Genomic DNA, 20,728 nt, shown 5'->3' on the forward strand with positions numbered 1-20,728 from the left:
TTCCCTTTCCATTCGGAGATTTCCCAGACTCTTCAGAATCATCTCGTATTGGTAACTTGCTTTTTTCATTTCATTTCATTTCAAGCTTCTGCAGTTGTATAGCAGTTTGGCTCTATCGGCAGACCATGATTCTCTACGGTTCGAACGAACGATGGCTGTCAATGCATGTGCACGCAGTTAAAATCAAGCACCAATGCTGCTCGTTTTTTTCCTTTTCTTGTTGTGCTTCTCTGCTTTCTCCCCCGATGCTTCGTCCATTGTAAACTGGCTAAACAGGAAAACCTGCTTTGTTCCGTAAAACAGGCTCACTCAGTTTTCTGTTTTCTTTGTGGTGTTGATTTTCTGGCAGAAGAATGATTTTTTTCCCCATTGCTACAGGCCATTTCTTTACATCAAATAGTTCCCTGCGTGCTGTTTCTAAGGAACTGATTCTTTAGTAGCGCTGTGGGTTTTTTTTTAAGGGGGCTGCCAATCAGTGGGACTTAACAGATCACTATGGGTTAAGTAAAGCAGGCGGGGCGGGAAGTGATAGATCTAAAAACGTTGCTTACCTCACTACTTAAGAGCAGGTATTGGGGAATGCATAAATGACCACCTCTTGTCCAGTGGTCTGTTGGCAGATGTTAGAAAGACTTGCGGCCATTAAAAGAAATACTTTTTACTCAGTTCATAATTAAATTGCAGAATTCACTGCTGCCTGTTGTGATAAAGGCAGCTTATTGGGTTTTAAAAGAAGAGTAGAGTATCAGGATATGATGGCTGCTGGCATTAAAGGTTGCTTGCTAATTAGTGGGGTGCAATGGATCAGCAGTGAAAGATGCTGAGCTTGTCAGCTGGAAAGCTGACAGCCCAGGGTTTGAAACCCAAGCTCCATGCAATGGGGTGAGCTCCCATTACTGACCCCAATTCCAGCCTATTTAGCAGCTTGAAAACATGCACATGTGAATAGATCAATAGGTACCACTTAAGTGGGAAATTATCAGTGTTCTGTGTGCCTGTGGCATATAGCCATGCTGGCCATGCGACCACGGAAATTGTCTTTGGACAACGTTGGCTCCTTTGGCCAAGAAATGGAGATGAGTACTGCTCATCTTGGACACAACTGGAAAGGGAAACCTTTAACTACCGTATTTTTCGGTCTATAAGTCGCACTTCCACCCTCCCACAAAAGTGGGTGGAAATGTCTGTGCGTCTTATGCAGGGGTGGGATTTAGCCGGTTCGGACCAGTTCGGGCAAACCAATAGCTCTGACGATCAGCTGAGAGTCAACTGGTTCACTCTGATGGTCAGCTGTGCCCACCCACCCACCCCTGCGCTATATCGACCTATATTTCCTTTGTTTGAAGCCCAGCTGATAGGCACAGCACAGCAGATTGCTGCGCCTCAGCTGTTTTACTCACCGGGGTTGCAGTAGAAGGTAAGTTTTAGGGCTGTTTTCAAACTCACTGCACACACGAACCGGTTGTTACACTGGTTGAATCCCACCACTGGTCTTATGGAGCAAATATTGCGACAGGGGGAGGGGGTTGGTGCGGCAGAGGCATTGCCCGCTGCTGCCGGCCGCCAGTGGGGAATGTTGGAGCCTTCGCTGCTGAGCAGCTGATTGGGGGTTGGATCGGCCTTCTGGAATACCGCCGATCAGCTGTTCTAGGCGGTGGCGATCAGTGGCGAGCGGAGGTGGCAATCCCCGCCGCCTAGAACAGCTGATTGGCAGTATTCTGAGTCAAAGGCAACATGCCTTAATGCTAAATTCTGGGAAATGACATTGGAAGGGCTCTGTTTGTCTGTCTCTCATTCTCTTTTTTAAAACCAGATTTGTGAGCTTCTCAAATGCTCTAGCCCAACGGCCCCCAACCTTTTGGGCACCAGGGACCGGTTCTGTGGAGAAAGGACCGAACCGGAGGGAGGCATGATTTTACATGCTACCTGCATCCCACAAGTGGGGCTTTGCTTGTTTACCTGGCCTGGTTGCTGACATGCCACAGACCGGTGCTGGTTCACAGACCGGGGGTTGGGAACCCTTGCTTTACCCAATTTCAACCTGCCTGATTCATATGTTCTGGAAAATGTGCTAGCAGTTCCCCCCTTTGGCGAGGCGAATGGGGTGGAAGTCGAGTGGCCCTGTCTTCCTCTTGGGGTGCCTTGGTTGTAGAGTGACTGCACCATGGAGATTTGATTGCTGCTCTTAACTGTTTGCCTTTTTGTGCGTAATTAAAAGTGGAATTATTTTGCAGAGCCTTAGTTTTTGAAGTGCATGGGTGGGTAGGGTTGTTTCCAGGAGTGCCTGCAGGGTGTAGTCAAAACAGTCCATTAAATGGTTGTGAGAGTGTGATTGAAACTATGTGCAATGCATATAAAAGAGACACAGAGTTTTGGTCGCACTGTTACGGCTGTTCTCTTGACTTTCTTGACTGTATGTACCCTGGGGACACCACTGCTTTTTTTGTTCTTCCTTTTCTTCTTTGACTTTTGATTTACAGTAAGTGGTCCAATGGTTTCTCTAATGTGACTACAAATCTAGTGGTAAATCTAATAATAATCCTAATGTTAACCTTATTCCAACTCCAAATCAGAATTCAATCGAAAGCTAAGATAATGTAATTCATCTATTACACTACATTCATGTAATAATAAATAAATGCAACCTATTCCCCACTGTGACACCCAGATTGATGTAATGCAGGGGTCAGTAACCTGCGGCTCTGGAGCCGCATGTGGCTCTTTTATCCCTCTGCTGCAGCTCCCTGTCGCTAGTCTGCTCCACAATTGATAGGGCTTTTGGTTAGGGCAGGTAGAGGAAAAAGGACGCCGTGCTAGGAGGAGACTCTATGGTGGGGGAACTGGACTTCTTGTCGGCTCCAGAATTGAATGGAGGGCTTCCGGTTAGGACCTTTGTGTTTAAGGTTGCCAACCCCTCGTGTAGTGGGTAAGGATTCAGGCCAGAAACTGGGAGACTGTGAGTTCTAGTCCTGCTTTAGGCATAAACCGGTTCCGGTGGTCCCAGTGTTTAATGGCACACTGGGTGCTGTATCAAAAAAAATCTTGAGTGGTACTTGGAAAATCCGTGCACTGACAACATTTCCATCTGTCAATTACAAAAGACCACACTGTTTGGAACTGCACATGCACAACACCAATGCATTGTGACAACCTGGGTTCTTGAGAAGAATTCGATCAGAGGTGGGATTCACTTATCTGCCCTACCGCTTCACAAATGTGAGCGCCCGGCTTTCCGCGCATGCATAGTGCTCACACATTATATCCAGGTGGGTGGGTGGAGCCTCCCGCAGTTGCCACGACTGATTCGCCTGAACCGGACAGAACCAGCTGAATCCCACCTCTGAATTCGATGTGTATGAAGGCCAACACCATCTTAAAAAAACCCCCAGCAGTTGTCATTTCACATTCTTGTGTATAGAATAATAATAATCCCTCTGTAAGTGAGACACAGAATACTGGGCCATGCGCCTGATCTACCAGGGCTCATCAGAGAACCTTATAACTAATTGATCTTTTTCCTTAGAGATGTTTTACAACGTGCTAGTTCATCTTGGTTGTTGAATGATCTTGGCTAGTTTTACAAAAGCTAAGCAGGGATGAACCTGACTACTACTTGGATGGGAGACCAGATTAAAAGTAATGCTAAACACCTTCCATCTGGCTGCCAAGTAAGTTACAGAGATGCAGCTCTGTATCCAGAAGTTACGCTCCACTTGAATAAGTCTTGATGCATTCGTGCTGTGGCAATGCTTTAAAAGATTTGACTCAGAGAGTATTATATATCATGGGAGAAATGGTACAAATGGATTGAAAACAGAAAAATAAAACAGACTCAGACATAGTAGAATTGGATGAAGTAAAATGTATAGAGTATAAGAATTTTGTAGTGATATGTTGTGTAAATGGTCACAGTCTTGCCAAAAATTTTTTTCTTTTTTGTAATTTGGCATTTATGTTTTTATTTTTGTTTTTTTTTAAATGTTTGAAAATCAATAAAATATTTTTTTTAAAAAGATTTGACTCAGAAAGAGGTGTTTTGAGACCCGGGGCTGTGACTGGAGCAGCTGTGCATGACTCATTAAAGCAGTCACATCTCTTTCCAGGATTGTGCAAAAGATGCTGAGAACCTGAAAGGAATTTTCCCAGCACACCACAAACAGAGCAAACAAAAGAAACATCTTGCATTTAATGTTGACTTTGGCCCTTTCTGGGATCAACTTTTTTTTTTTTTTTGTTATTATTCCTATCCATGTTTGACCTGAAAAATTCCTGTAATTAAAAATTAGGATAAATGCTATGGTGGATACCATATTGGGGGTGGGTGGGGGGTGGGGGGGTGCCATTGCAGTAAAGAAAAACATGCAAGTTGTTTCCAGAGGAATGCCTAGTTGAAGATAATCTCATATTTTGGTGTTCTCAGGAATGCAATAAGCACTGATGCTAGAATGTTGAACAAGAGCTTATTTCTCTTTTTAAACTTCTATTCCCCCCCCCAAAAAAATAGATTTTTACTTTATTATGCTTTTCCCAATACATGTTTCTTCTATCTCCAACATCACCCCCAATAGTGGAATGAGTATGTATATGTGGTAAAGGAGAAGTCAAAGATACATGATACATATGTTTTATTGTACTGTGAGTTATACAGAGTTTATAGGTCAATGTATAGTTTCCTCTTATTAGAGAGATTACCAGGGAGGGTAGATAATTTTTATGTAGACTATCTCTTCCGTCACTCAAATCCGGCTACCACGCGTGCAATAGCAGAATTTTGCGCTGCTGCAATGACCACATGGAAAAATTTGGTTACAGAATTAAAGATGTGGTACTTGCATCAATTTTTGGTAGATACCTCTAACAATTTTTAGAGAAACTATATTTAAACACATACTTATCCGCTATTCAATTATGTAAACAAGGGCATGATCCAAACTGTTTGAGACAATATATTTTATTACCATGGATGTTACTATCCACTATTCTTATTAGTAGTACTATATTTTAGCACTATTGTAAACAGTGATGATTCTTGTCTATTGCTGGTTTATGACCATAATAAAGTTTATTATTATTATTATTATTATTATTATTATTATTATTATTATTATTATTATTAGTAGTAGTAGTAGTAGTAGTAGTAGTAGTTAATCTTCAGTGAGATTCACAGCCTTTGAGGCTGGTTAATAGCTCAGCAGCTCGAGTCCTAACCAAGGACCTAGGAACTGTCAAGGTATTATTATTATTTTTTTTTTAATTTGATTTATATGCCGCCCTTCTCCGGAGACTCAGGGCAGCTTACAATGCGTTAAGCAATAGCCTTCATTCTTTTGTATATTTTATACAAAGTCAGCTTATTGCCCCCACAAACTGGGTCCTCATTTTACCCACCTTAGAAAGGATGGAAGGCTGAGTCAACCTTGAGCCTTGGCGAGATTCGAACCCTGCAGTAATTGCAGGCAGCTGGTCTTAAGCAGCTTAATAACAGGGTGCCTTAAACCCTTGTACTACCAATAATAATAATAATAATAATAATAATAATAATAATAATAATAATAATAATAATAATAATAATTATTGTTGTTGTTGTTGTTGTTGTTGTTGTTGTTGTTGTTGTTGTTTTGTTGTTGTTGTTGTTGTTGTTATTATCTCCAACATCACGTTTCTTTGGACAACACACCTGGCCATAGGGCTACTAAACCTATCTTCTCCATGGGCCAATAGCATTGGGTTCCTAAAATGATGAAAGTGTCCTGGTGGATGCAATGGTTAAAGGTACCTTGGCGAGCCCTAAAACGATGAAGGCGCCTTGGTGGCGCAGTGGTTAAAGTGCAGCATTGCAGGCAAACTCTGAAGTTCGATCTTGACTGGGCTCAAGGTGGACTCATCCTTCCATCCTTCCGAGGTCAATAAAAAGAGGATTGTTGGGGGACAATATGCAAATGACGGTTGTACTTTTTAAACCACCCGGAGAGTGCTGGACAGCGCTATGGGGCACTACATAAGCCTAAAACACTATTGCTATTAGCGGTAGCACTTAGACTTCTATACCGCTTTACCGTTCTTTACAGCAGTTTACAGAGTCAGCATATTGCCCCCCCAACAATCTGGGTCCTCATTTTACCTACCTCAGAAGGATGGAAGGCTGAGTTAACCCTGAGCCTGGTGAGAATCGAACTGCCAAATTGCAGGAAGCAGGCAGCCAGCAGAAGTAGCCTGCAGGACTGCACTCTAACCACTGCACCACTGTGGCTCGTTGCTCTGAAGGTGCCTGAGAAACCCAGATTTCCAGCCTCCAGTCCTCGTGGGGATGGTTCAAATATCATCAATGCAGGGATCAATATGTGTTTGCAGGTTTTTTGGGGTAGGGGGTGGGCAGGAGGAACTTTGGCCCATGATATGGGTGCGTGTTTTTTTCCTCCAGTGACTCCCTTGCTGATTCCTTCTCCTTTCTTCTCTTTCCCTGGGCAGGATTCCAAGAAGCAAATTGAAAAGGCTTGGAAGGATTACGAGACCAAAGTGTGAGTAACCAACCCCTACTGCCTCTGGCAGGGAGCGGATTTATTCTTCCATCTTCTCCTAAACAAAAGTGTTTTGTTGTGGACAAGCCAGAAGGGAGGTTGTGGGATTTGGGTCAGCCAGCCAACGAGAGTGTCCTTTACAACGTGCCTCTGAGCGATCCGGTATTTTCCTGGCCAGAGTGATAATAAAATGCTATGGATCCCAAAAGCAAAAAAGTGTTTTGAAGAACACTTGGATACTTACCTAATACCTGTCAATCACTTCTTAAAACAGCCACTTCTTTTTTTTCTGGGAATGCTTTGTTGTCTTCTGCAGCTGCAGGGCAATCCCTGGAGACACACTTTGATGAAGAAGTTGTAGACAGGTACTTATAGGCCTAACCTATGCCACATATTTTCTCAGGATGGCACTGCTATTCCGGAAAGCAGCCATGCAATCCTCAGGGAAGAAGCAACTGCTGTAAGGAGTGGTTGATGGGCCTAGGGGATCTCCAAACTTGGCAACTTTTAAGACTTGTGGACTTCAACTCCCAGAACTCCTGCAGAGGAATTCTGGGAATTGAAGTCCACAAGTCTTAAAGTTGCCTGGTGTGGAGACGCCTGGTCTAGGAAAATGCCCATAAAAGGGTATTCACCGAACTGGCTTTTTCTCTTTGAATCCAAAGCTGTGCGCGGCCCAAATTGAGGGTATCATTTGCATGCTGAACTTGAGTGGCGTAGGAGGCTAATGCCTCCTACTAAGGCAGCATTTAACATCCAGCTGCCTGCAATTACTGCGAGTTCAATTCTCACCAGGCTCAAGGTTGACTCAGCCTTCCATCCTTTCTAAGGTGGGTAAAATGAGGACCCGGTTTGTGGGGGCAATAAGTTGACTTTGTATAAAATATACAAAAGTATGAAGGCTATTGCTTAACGCGTTGTAAGTCTCCGGAGAAGGGCGGCATATAAAAATAAATAAATAAATAAATAAAATAAATAAATAAAATAATAAATAAAATGATCTGGGAAAAATACGTGGGTAAACCCTGGGATAGATACAGGCAGTCCTCGACTTAACAATTCATTTAGTGACCATTCAAAGTTACAACGGCAATGAAAAAAGCGACTTACCACCGTTTCTCACAGTTATGACCTTCGCCGCATCCGCATGATCATGTGATCAAATTTCAGACGCTTGGCAACTGGTTCATACTTACGATGGTTGCTGCATCCCAAGATCACGGGATACCCCTTTTGGGACCTTCTGAAGTCCTTGGGGAAACCTCGATTCACTTAACAACCAGGTTACTAACTTATCAACTGCAGAGATTCACTTAAGAATCTTGTGTCAAGAAAGGTTGTAAAATGAGGCAAAACTCACTTAAGAAATGTCTCATTTGACACCATAAATTTTTGGGCTCAATTGTGTTCGTAAGTGGAGGACTCGCCTGTAGTTGTGGTAAAATGCTTCAACGTGATCTTGGCATCTTGAAGAAAGGCCGCCATATGATTAGCAGCTGCCAGTCCGTCTTTTGACCTGGATTGAGCCAAGTAGATCACAGCCTGATCCAGACCTTAAGGCGTTTCCCTGCATTGCAATCTGTATTAAAATACGACCGCAAGTTACAGACAGATTGCAGCCTCATCCACCTGTAGAATTCCCCGCACACCGTTCATACAATCATAAATTATTTTCAACCCTGTCTGTCATGTTGCCGCTGGGATTCTCTGTTGCCTTAGAGCAAAGCTGGAAAAGGAGAAGGAGCGAGCCAAGATATCTGGAGTCATCCAGACTGAACCCTCGGCCGCCGAAATCACGGAGGACCTGCAGAAGGAACGTCGCACTTTCCAGCTGCAGATGTGTGAGGTAGGAAACGGCTTCTTCTAGTCATAAGTGCCTTCTATGGGCGGAAAAGAACTTTCGGCCCCAGCGAATAACTTCGTTGTATCTGAATCGACAACCCATCTGCATGCTTACAGTCAACAGTGGGCTTGCTAACACTTTGGTGACCCCGCAGTGATTTTTTGGTGGCTCAGCAATGGTGGCGCAGTGGTTAGAATGCAGTATTGCAGGCTGACTCTGCTCAGTGCCAGGAATTTGATCCTGATCGGCTCAAAGTTGACTCAGCCTTCCATCCTTCCGAAGTTCGTAAAATGATGACCCAAATTATAGGGGGCAATATGCAGGGGTGGGCTTCAAAATTTTTAGCAAGGGGTTCTCTGCCCGGTTGCTGGGTGGGCGTGGCCATGGTGGGTGCGGCCTAGTCAGCCTCCTGCACCATGGCGGGGAGGGGCGATTTTGCCCTCCCCGGGCTCCGGAGTCTTTCCTTGAGCCTCCGGAAGGGCGAAAACAGCCTCCACAGGCTCCGGAGGCTCTCTGGAGGCCAGAAATGGGCCCATTTCTGGCCTTCTGGAACTTCCGGTAGACCCATTTTTCGCAGGTGGGAGCATCATCTCCCCTTCTGTCTCAAGATACAATATCAAATCAACCTATATCGCAATCAAAGACCAGCATATGGAAGGACAGGCAGAAGGAATTAGAAAGCTAAAAAAATATAAAACAAACCTATGGCACGTGTGCCACAGCTGGCACGTGGAGCCCTTTCTGCGGGCACGCAAGCCATCACCCAGTTCAGCTCTACCGTACATGCGCACATGCCTCCCACCAGCCAGCTGATTTTAGGGATGTGCGGGGGGGCTGGGCTCATGCGGGAGACATGCATGCATGCATGGGAAGGCGCATGTATGCGTGGGGGTGCAGGGTTGTGTGCAGCATCCTCCCTCACGGCCCGTTTTTGGGCCCAAGGGGCTGCAGGGAGGCCTACTAGGCCCAAGCATGTGGGGGGGTCACGTGTGCATCTGCATGGGGGCATGGGAGCATGGGGGGAGGTCATCTGTGCATGCACGGGGGCTGCATTGCATTATGGGTGCCAGAACGTGCATGCTTTCGGCACACGACAAGAAAAAGGTTCGCCACCAGTGTCCCAGCGTATTCCCACAGGTGCAGGGTCTGCTTTTCAGATCATTGAACATCACTTTGCACAGGCCCATGGCTTGCATATCTTGATGGTGTCTTGCCATTTCTCTTTTGGGCGCCTGTGAGGTCGCCGGCCATTGACTTCTAGTTGGTAGGCAGTCTTGGCCACGGTGGAAGATGCTGCTCTCTGGACATGTCCATACCACTTTCTAGCTGAGACTGTATTTAGCCAAAGAGCTTAATGGAGATGGGAGACAAAGGGTGGAGATGAAATCAGGCTAATGGTAAATTGGCCTCCTTGGGTTGGATAGTATCCAAACAGCTGGAAACATTTTGGGGTTGCTGCACATACCCTCCTTGCTTGCTCCTGGCCTTCTCCCAATCCGTTGCATGAAGTCACCGTTTCCCAAAAGTGTATTAACTCTCTTGATTGAATAACCAATCCAATATTTAGATGATTGGGTCTCTTCCTGGATCTAAACAACCAACACTGCTTGAGTCACTCCCTTTTCTCTGTGGCAAATGTCTATTTTTTTTTTTTAATTGCATTCTGCAAATCCTGTTTGCTTTGCAGAGCAGGATGACTTGTGTGTACTTACAGGGAGCACCTGATCTGTAGTATTGCCAAAAAAACGACTTTGACTTAGACCAGAGGTCTTCAAACTTGGCAGCTTTAAAACTTGTGGACTTCAACTCCCAGCTATGCTGGCTGGAGAATTCTGGGAGTTGAGGTCTACAAGTCTTAAAGCTGCCAAGTTTGGGGACCCCTGACTTAGACCAAGGAGCCTGCCTCTCTCTCCCTCTCTTCCCCTCCCCCCCTCTCCCCGCCCCCCCTCTCTCTGTTGCAATAGGCTGAATGTTTTGTATACTGTGCACATTAAGGCTACTTCCTGGTGGTTTACAAAACCTTGCTTGGGTCTATGCGTTCAGACTTGTTCAGCTTGCTGCCCGAGCTATTGCACGCAAGACAGACTCATTAAAGTAAATAGGTACAGTTATTGTGAAAAAAGACTTGTCATACATCAGATTAACAGAGTTGGAAGGGACCTTGTAGGTCATCTAGTCCAACCCCCCGCCCAAGCAGACCCTACACCATTTCTGACAGATGGCAGCCCAGTCTCTTCTTGAAAGCTTTCAGTGATGAAGCTCCCACAACTTCCGAAGGCAACTTCTGTTCCATTGGCTGATTGTTCTCACTGTCAAAAAATTTCTCCTTATTTCTAGGTTGAATCTCTCCTTGTTCAGTTTCCATCCATCATTCCTTGTCTGGCCTTCGGGTGCCTTGGAAAATAGTTTGACCCCTTCCTCTTTGTGTCAGCCCCTCAAATATTGGAAGACTGCTATCATGTCTCCCCATTTACATATACAGGTAGTCCCCAACTTACGACCTCAATTGGGGCCAGAATTTCCATTGCTACGTAAGGCAATTGCTAAGTGAGTTGCGTCCAGTTTTACGACCTTTCTTGCCATGGTTGTTAAGCGAATCTGAGGCAAGTTGGAAAGTGATTTGAAATACTTAAAGCAGTAAAAACTATACATTACTTAATGGGTGAAGAAGAAGAAGAAAAATAATTGTTCTGGAGTTATGTAGACACTTAAAACTAGAACTGAATTCGAACAGCTTTTAAGAATTGTCCATGGACCTTATGAGAACCGTCAAAAAAAAATGTGCTAGAATTTTTGCTGTCTCCTTTTAATTAGAAGGGATGTGAATTGGAGAAAAAAAAATCTGGGTCAGAAATACCTGATTTCAAGCACGAAAATGACTGTTTTGATAGTTTTTAGAGGAGTTTCAAGTTCGAAATTCTATAAATTCAGCTTAAAACTCCTCCAGAATAGTTGAAAACACCCTATTTTGCGCTCAGAGTTTTTAACATGAAGCAGGGTGATTGATTGGCGCTCAAAGTAGGGTGTTTGGAATTCAAAACATTTTGCACTCGCTGATGACAACCAACGGAAATAAGAATGCTTTCAACAGAAAGACTTCGTCAGTGCCCAAAAGATCTCGCTGTCTCTGAAGACAGCAAACATGTTTTCCATCTGAAAGGACTTTCTCTCTCATGTTAAGTCTTCTGATATTCCCACGTCAGCATCTGTCACATTCAAAACTACCAGCTTGTGGGGAGTTTCCAGAATGTCTTGCTGTGGGAAGTGGCAAATTTCCATTTCCCAGAATGCCTTTAATTTAGCATGGCTCTGATGCATTGTGGGAAATGCAAAATGGTAGTTTTAACCACTGGGGGCGGGAGGAAATAGCATCTTTTGCAAGGTTAGCACAATTCTGAGCCTTTAGCAAGGCTAATTTGTTTAGTGGCAGTTCTTCATGTGAGAAGAGCTTATTAACATGACTATCAGAGCAAATTGGAGGCGTTAAAAGATGCTGAGCTTGTCAACTGGAAAGCCGACAGCCAGGGTTCAAGACCCAAGTGCTGCGTGTGACGGGGTGAGCTCCTGCTACTTGCTCCAGCTCCTTTTGAACTCTTTAACAGTTTGAAAGCAAGTAGATAAATAGGCACCACTTCGGTAGGAAGGTAACCGCATTCTGTGCACCTCAATGCATACTCATGCCGGCCACATGGACCACGGAAGCATCCTAGGTCCTAGGACAATGCTGGCTCCCTTGGCTAAGAAATGGAGATGGCCACCGACTCCTAAAGTCAGACAGGGGAAACTTTTACCTTTACCTATCAGAGCAGCTAGTGAGAAATAGTTAAATGCAGTTTTTAGATGTGTTTTCACGATATAGGTTTATTGCGTTCATCAGAGAAAGGGGGACTGACTATTCCTCCACCCGAAACTCTCATAGCAATACTGTTTGCCTGATAGAGATTTAATGGATGTTTTGGCTCTAAAGAGGTACTCAAGGGAAGCGATCCAAGTCTGTATAGAAGTAAGAGAGAAGAATGGCTGAGTTGTGGCTGCTAGGGAAACGTTGCAGGAGTTGGATAGGGTTAAAGAGTTTTGTGATGCCAGGCGGTGGTGATTTCCATTTGTGTGTGTGTGTGTGTCTGTGTGTTTTCCTTCTTCTGGGTTCTGTGGAAGGATTGGGGCTGGGCCAGAGGGTGACTCATCTCTTTGAATAGCTTCACTGTTAAATAAATAACAGCACATGGAAGCACTCAAGGATTCACTCGCAGCTTAGGAGGGCAGACAGAGGGGCTTGATGGAAACGGACATCTCTCTTGGAGCCTGGTGTTGGAAACAGCTTTTTCCCTAACCTAGCATTATCAGCACCTGGAAGTTGTAGTTCAGCAAATCTGGGAAAGCCAGTGATCTTATCATAAGGCTAATCCCACCAGAGAGCTTTGCCTGTAGAAAGCAGAGGATAAAAGTTCAACCTTGGATTGCTTCGTTCATGTCATCAACCTTTCCCACCACTTATTTCTTCAGATGCGATTGGGTAACTATCTCCAGAATTCCCAGCCTAACACATGTTTGCAAAAAGTTCTGGTTCCCCAAACATAAGGTAAAGATAAAGGTTCCCCCGCACATGTGTGCAAGACGTTTCCGGCTCTGGGGCGATGCTCATCTCCGTTTCTAAGCCGAAGAGCCAGTGCTGTCTGAAGATGTCTCCATGATCTTTATCTTTATCTTTATCTTTATCTTTACCTTTACCTTTACCTTTACCTTTACCTTTATCTTTATCTTTATCTTTATCTTTATCTTTATCTTTATCTTTATCTTTATCTTTATCTTTATCTTTATCTTTATTTGATTTGTATACCGCCCTACTCCCGAAGGACTCAGGGCGGTGAACAGCCAAACAGTAAAATACATAAATACAAAATTTAAAAACAGGATAAAATTGAATTAAACAATTTGGCCCAGACAAATTAAAACACCCCAATCATTTAAAAAACAGATTAAAATTTGCATATTAAAAAGAAAAGAGGGAAAAGATTAGGCCAGGCCCGCCTGGTGGAATAAAAAGGTCTTCAAAGCGCGGCAGAAGGTGCGCAGATCCGGGATCCTCCGTATCTCCGGGGGGAGCTCATTCCAGGTCATGTGGCCGGCATGACTAAATGCCGAAGGCGCATGGAATGCTGTCCTCTTCCCACCAAAGGTGGTCCCTATTTTTTCTACTTGCACTTTTTACATGCTTTCGAACTGCTAAGTTGGCAGAAGCTGGGACAAGTAACAGGGGCTCACTCACCCCTGTTATGTGGCGCTAGGGATTTGAACCACTGAACTACCGAACTTCTGATCGACAAGCTCAGCGTCTTAGCCACTGAGCCACCGCGTCCCACAACATACCAGCCCCCAAAATGATTTTTCTTCTTCTGTTCAATCGTGTCTGATTCTTGGAGACTGCCTGGACACCTCCCTGCAATTTTCTTGGCAAGAAACCACCAGAGGTGGTTTGCCATTGCCCCCTTTCTAGGGCTGAGAGATAGGGATCATTGGCCCAAGGTCACTCAGCTGACTTCATGCCCAAGATGGGTCTAAAATTCCTAGTCTCCTGGTTTCTAGTCTGTTGCCTTAACCACTGCACCGAACTGGCTCTCTCCCCCAAATGATTAGATCTGACCAACTGATGTAAAGGCAACTGGATTTTGCAGATGGGAGAGGCACTCCAATGGGAAGTCATACATGAATTCTAATGGAGTCCAAGTCCAACCATAGAGGAGAAGGGTATATAACAGACTTCTTTCATATAGCACATGCTAAATGAGTTAGAACTACATTTCCCAAAGTTCCAAGCCATTGGGCACATTGGTTATGGATTCTAGGACTTGTAGTTCCAGCACATCCGAGGTGGATAGTTGGTTGGAAAAAATGAGATAAAGTCTCCCTAACTTTAAGACCTTCATAGACACATATTCCTTGGCAGTAATACAGACATGGTATATCATTGGCTTTTTCTGCACATTTTTCAGACTTGGTCTGAAGTCCTGATTTTCTTTGGATGACTTTCTCTAGATCAGGGATCTCCAACCTTGGCAACTTTAAGACTTGTGGACTTCAACTCCCAAAACTGGCTGAGGAATTATGGGAGTTGAAGTCCACAAGTCTTAAACTTGCCAAGGTTGGAGACCCCTGATCTAGATCCTAACTGGGCCTGACCTGCTTAGTTGAGATATGGTTGGTTGTGTGCTGCCACCTACTGTTCAACCAAAGCCTTGTCCAACTTTTTGGCTTGCCTGGGCCACATTGACGGAAGAGAGAATTGTGAATTGAGAGAATAACAAACTTACTTGTTATATAAATGTTTACTATATTGTGGGGCCATGGGTTAGACCCGCCTGCTTTAAGGCCAGATTTAAAATTAGCTCTGTAACCAACAGGAAAAGTGATTTTATTTATTTATTTATTAAAGTTTTTATGCCCCTCTCTTTTGAGGTGACTCTGGGAAGCTGAGTAAAAATGAATAAAAAGTCTGATTGTAAAATAAATGATTATAATGAGGGCAGATAAAAATCTTCAGATCGTGTTGAAAGGTAGGAAGCAGTGGTAATCCAGTATATTACCCTCTTCTGGAACCTTCCTTTCTGGCCTGGCTTTCCTCAATGTCTATGACAGTGATGGCGAACCATTTCGGCACTGACTGCCAAAAAGCTCGTGCAGAAATGTCACACATGTGCGTGCTCATCGGGGCCATGCGCTGAAAAAGCCAAACTTCCGGGTTCAAGCACTCATGCACACAGTTGTTAATTGAACCATTATCTGCAATGGGCTTTTTTTTGGCCAGAAATCATAATAAATCTCGGTCATGTGACACTACTTATAGCCATAAATGTGGGTTGGTTGCCGAGGACTCAAAATGTCATAAGATGATGCAAAGGAGGAGTGGTGGAACTTTGGTCTTGTGTTGTAAGCACCTTTTTCTGGGTCCCTTGTAACTTAAAGGTCACTAAGAAACTCACTGTAAATCAAGGATTATATAGCATCAATAAGGAAGCAGCCTTCGTGATGTTTGCCCTTGAGATTGAATTCTTACTTTTGGAAGCCAAATTGCAGGATCCAATCTGAGTTGGTCACTGGGACCACAGGTTTAGTCTTCTGAGTTTTGGACTCGTGCTAGAGCCCATCCTCAGGGAACTTCTCTCTACCGGAATGTGTACTTTGGGTTCTTCTATGTGTATGCATACATTCCGGTAGAGAGGGAAGCTCCCTGAGGATGGGCTCCAGCACAGCAAGAATAGAATAGGATAGGATAGGATAGGATAGGATAGGATAGGATAGGATAGGATAGGATAGGATAGGATAGGATAGGATAGGATAGGATAGGATAGGATAGAATTCTTTATTGGCGAAGTGTGATTGGACACACAAGGAATTTGTCTTTTGTGCATATACTCTCAGTGTACATAAAAAGACAAGATACATTCGTCAAGAATCGTAAGGTACAACACTTAATGATAGTCATAGGGTACAAATAAGCAATCGACTCATACTAGGAAACAATATGAATCGTAAGGATACAGCAACAAATTACAGTCATACAGTCGTAAGTGGGAGGAGATGGGTGATAGGAACCATGAGAAGATTAATAGTAATAGCAATGCAGACTTCGTGAATAGTTTGACAGTGTTGAGGGAATTGTTTAGCAGAGTGATGGTATTCGGGGAAAAACTCCTTGTGTCTAGTTGTTCTGGTGTGCAGTGCTCTATAGCGTCGTTTTGAGTATAGGAGTTGAAACAATTTATGTCCAGGATGTGAGGGGGGTCTGTGAATATTTTCACAGATCTCTTTCTGACTCATGCAGTATACAGGTCCTTAATGGAAGGCAATGGATGGAAACTAATCAAGGAGAGAAGCAACCTGGAATTGAGGAGAAACTTCCTAAAAGTGAGGACAATTACCCAGTGGAACAGCTTTGCCTCCAGAAGTTGTGGATGCTCCAACATTGGGAGGTTTTTAAGGAGAGACTGGACAGTCACTTGTTTGAAATGGTATAGGGTCCCCTGCTTGAGCAGGCAGTTGGACTATAAGACCTCCAAGGTTCCTTTCAGCTCTGTTCTGATTGATTGATTGATTGGTTGATTGATTGATTGGTTGGTTGATTGATTGATTGATTGAATCCAGAAACTAGAAGACTAAACCTCTGGTCCCAGTGACCGACCCAGATTGGATCTTGCACCATTATCCGGGGACATATATATTTCCCTTTATCCGGAAGCTAAATTGACCTCAAAACACCAGAGACAGGAATGTTATGATGAGTGACAGGACTTTGTACACACCTCTTTATTAAATAAGTGCAAGAACAGCATGCCACACCTTACATTTCTCTACTCCTGAGAAAGAGAGGTTAAAGCAAATCTCGTTTCCATCCAGAATAGTGAGAACTGTTTAAAACATCGTTATCCAATCTTTTGGCTTGTCTGAGTTGCGTTGACTGAAGAGGAATTGTCTTGGGCCGCATATGAAATATACAATATAGTTCATGTATATAAATCAAACCATTAATGTTAAAAGTTTTACGATCTTGTGGGGCCGCGTTACTAGCTATCCGGGGCTGCATGCGGTCCCTGGGCCATGGATTGGATGCAGGTGGTTTAAAGAAATGCAGTCAAAGTTCTGTGCTTAGCATTAATGTCAGTACTAATAAATAAGTACTAAAATAAGGCCATATCTGGGGCAATATGAATGAAGTTGGCCTGGGCCCCGATTGCTTTTTGCAAACCAAGGAAATTGTATGCAGGCAACACATACGCCCAGCTTTAAATCCCCAAGAACTCAGTCATATATGTTTAGATTTAAACAAAATTACACCATAGTGGCCTTCCTCCAGAGAAATGCTATAGTCGAATGCAGATGAGAGCTGTTGAATGTCCAGGCTAATAAGTCATGTTTTTCCCAAACATGCCTCCCCTTCCCTTAGCCTTTTGCTTGGCTTATCCTGGCTCTAATATTTCTGAATCTCCAATTCTCTGGACTCTTATTTAGTCACACTGTTGGCAGGAAGACCGTGAAAGACATAAATATTGTGGCTGTCTTAGCTTGTAAAGCTCTGCTATAAAGAAAGCATTTTCAAAACCCAACGCTTCCCTCCCTCTGGGATGTTACTGAGTCTTGCTTGTCAGATTTTTCTGCGAGACGACACCCCCCACTCCCCATTGCAACATTTGGTGGCATCTGGGCAGAAGCTTTGCTTGAATGCCTTTTTTTTCTTCATTGTGTCACTGTGAAATCTTCCCCCGGCTGAAAGAATTTGGTTGAGTTCTAAAGAGGGAAGGGAGGTTGGGGTTGTGATGGTTGGGGAAAGCACAACGGACTGTGTCCGACTCTTAAAATTGCTCTGGGTTTCTCACAAGACTTGGCATGTTTGAACCGACCAGATGGGACATGGATTCTCTACACATGTCCGTGAGAATGTATTTTACCGTGGGAAAAAGAATCCCAATTTTGTGAAAGACCGTACGGCAATTTTGATGCGTTGAATGCCGAGCATTCGGAGGGGGGGGGGAGCTGCAAGCACCAAGGGATGGAAACATTAATGCTCAGGTTTGGGTTTTTTTAATTTGTCTTGGTGGTTGTTTTAAGGTTCGGTAATCGTGGAGGTGCTGAGGAAGCTTCCATGGATGTCATTTTTGTTACACCACAATTCCATGCTCTGAAATCTCCCTAGTTACCTAAAACTTTTCAATCTTAAAACACCTCCAGGTAAAAGTCCATCTCTCCATGTTTTCCTTTAGGGTTTAACTGAAGTCTGGGAAGCCAAGGGCTGCAGATTGCTGCAGAGAGGATTGTACACAGGGATGGGCTTCAAAAATTTTAGCAAGGGGTTCTCTACCTGGTTGCTGGGTGGGCGTGGCATAGTCAGCCTCCTGCACCACGGTGGGGGGGGGGGGCGCGAGGCTCTAGAGGCTTTTTTTGAGCCTCCGGGAGGGCAAAAACGGCCTCCCCAGGCTCCGGAGGCCCTCTGGAGGCCAGAAATGGACCTGTTTCCCGAACTTCCGGTAGGCCCGTTTTTCACCCTCCTCAAGCCTCCGTGTGTGCCCTGCACTAACCTGCATCCAAAATTGGCCGCGTGGGGACTCTTGGGAGGGGTGGGGTGGAGTGGGCGGGGCCAGCCAGGAGTGGGATTTGGAGGTTCTCTGAACTGAACAGAATCTTAGCTAAAGGTTCTCCTGAACCCCTGCGAACCCCCAGTAGCCACCCCTGATTGTACATCGAACAGCTAACTGAATGAAAACTAGTAGGGGGGAAAAAGTCTGCATAATGTTTATTGGTTTACTTATTTACACCCATTTAAAAAATGCCCGACTCCCAGTGACCCTTGGAACTTTACATTCTGAAACATCACAATAAAAAATGAATTATACTCCATAGCCTTTGGGAACCAAGGAGGACAATGTATACAGTGATTTAAAAAAAACAGGTGTGGCATATTTTACAAACTTAACATATGTGATACTTCTTCATTCATCCTGGACTACATATATCAGTGTAACTGATATTTCTACCCCAGAGATGCATTTTCAAGAGGCAACTGGACTTTCTGGTTTTTCTTTGAAGACGTTTCACTTCTCATCCAGAGCTGAAGTAGTTTCTTGGATGAGCAGCGAAATGTCTTCAAAGAAAAACCAGAAAGTCCAGTTGCCTCTTGAAAATGCACCTTTGGGACAACTGTAACCTGGATAGAATAGAATAGAATAGAATAATTTTATTTCTATACCGCCCTTCTTCCGAAGGGCTCAGGACGGTGTACAGCCTATTAAAAACACAAGACAACACCAGTTAAAATAGTTTAAAATTATTAAATGAATTCAGCTCAATTTAAAACCCCAGGAATTTAAAACCCAATTTAAAATTGTTATGTTGATAGCCCAGCCTGGCGGAACAACAGGGTCTTGAGTGCACAACGAAATACCCGGAGGTCGGAGATCTTACGCATTTTCAGGGGCAGTTCATTCCACAGGGCTGGGGCTCCCACAGAGAAGGCCCTCTCCCTGGGTTTCGCCAGCTGACATAACTTGGCCGATGGCACCCTGAGGAGACCCTCTCTGTGGGAGCGAACTGGCTGGTGGGAGGCTATTGGTGGCAGAAGTCGGTCTCGAAGGTACCCGGGTCCCATGCCATGAAGCGCTTTAAAGGTGATGACCAACACCTTGAATCGCACCCGGATGACTGAGAATCTCCATTGGTATTTCTATGTTCAGGCTTCTGAGAGATTATTTCAGGAAAGGATACAGAATATGAAGGGAGCATCTTGGTCTGGCTAAGTACTTATATTGTGGTACATAATAAGAGTCGTTGGCCAGACATCATAATTGTACAAGATTGTTCATTTCAGCCGTGATAATGACAGCCAAGAGCAGAAATTCTTTTGAGAGCTTCCCTTGGCTCACTGATTGTACTGCAGCATCATGCCAAATGGACTAATCATGTGTATGGGTAGCTCTCAATTTACAGCCAGTTGTTTAGTGACCATTTGAAGTTAATCAGTGGAACAAATTGCCTCCAGAAGTTGTAAATGCTCCAACACTGGAAGTTTTTAAGAAGAGACTGAACAATCGTTTGTCTGAAATGGTAACAGGGTTTCCTGTCTAAGCAGGGGGTTGGACTAGAAGATCTCCAAGGTCCCTTCCAACTCTGTTATTCTATTCTACGTTGGCATTGCATTGAAAAAAAGTGAGTGTTGCAGCATCCCTACGATCACGTGAGATAAATTCAAATGCTTGACAACTAGTGTGTATTTATGATGGTTGCAGTATCCTGGGGTCATGTGATCCCCCTTTTCAAACTTCTGACAAGCAAAGTCAACAGGGAAGCCAGATTGACTTAACAACTCTGTTACTAATTTAACACTTGCAGTGATTTGTTTAACAACTGTGGCAAGAAATGGGGTAAAACTCACAAGTCTTCCTTTAGCAGTGGAAATTTTGGGCTCAATTGTGTTTGTGATTCGAGGACTACCTATCTAGCAAGGAAGCAGCCTTATGAAGTCTGTTGTGGTTCTTGACCCCACAAGTCACCTGTTCTGACCTAGTCTTCCTGAGAAAGCATAAATCACAATTTTAGTCCCAAAAAACCTCTTTTATTTAAACGGCTGTGAAGTATGATCATTCACAGCCTGTAATGAGTCCTAAGCAGTTTGTAAATAGTCCAACTGAAGTCTGCCACAGTCTTTTGGGATAAGGCTGATAAGCACCCACCTTTATCTCCCTTGAAACGCTGCCAAATACCTAATTGCAAATTAGCTTTGCAAGGCCAAACGGAGCACAAAGTCAAAATGGAGCTTCAGAGTTTAAACCGACCAGAACAAACAAAGTTGCTTCCTGCAAAGGCTCATCTTGCTTTGTTCCAC

General features: G+C 44.0%; 1 protein-coding gene across 2 annotated transcripts in view; it reads left to right on the forward strand.

Annotated features, from left to right (window-relative positions):
- The window catches only part of ASAP3 (ArfGAP with SH3 domain, ankyrin repeat and PH domain 3), a 92,986-nt gene that overhangs the window by 34,191 nt on the left and 38,067 nt on the right, over positions 1–20,728 (forward strand). For both annotated transcript variants that reach the window (XM_070950054.1, XM_070950055.1), the window contains exons 5-6: positions 6,469–6,518; positions 8,238–8,364. In XM_070950054.1, the coding sequence (XP_070806155.1) occupies positions 6,469–6,518; positions 8,238–8,364 (177 nt within the window). The remainder of the gene's footprint in view (positions 1–6,468; positions 6,519–8,237; positions 8,365–20,728) is intronic.

This window comes from Pituophis catenifer, unplaced genomic scaffold, assembly GCF_029215685.1.
Source record: "Pituophis catenifer annectens isolate HBS135680 unplaced genomic scaffold, rPitCat1.0.hap2 SCAF_9, whole genome shotgun sequence".
In the NCBI taxonomy this organism is placed as follows: Eukaryota; Metazoa; Chordata; class Lepidosauria; order Squamata; family Colubridae; genus Pituophis; species Pituophis catenifer.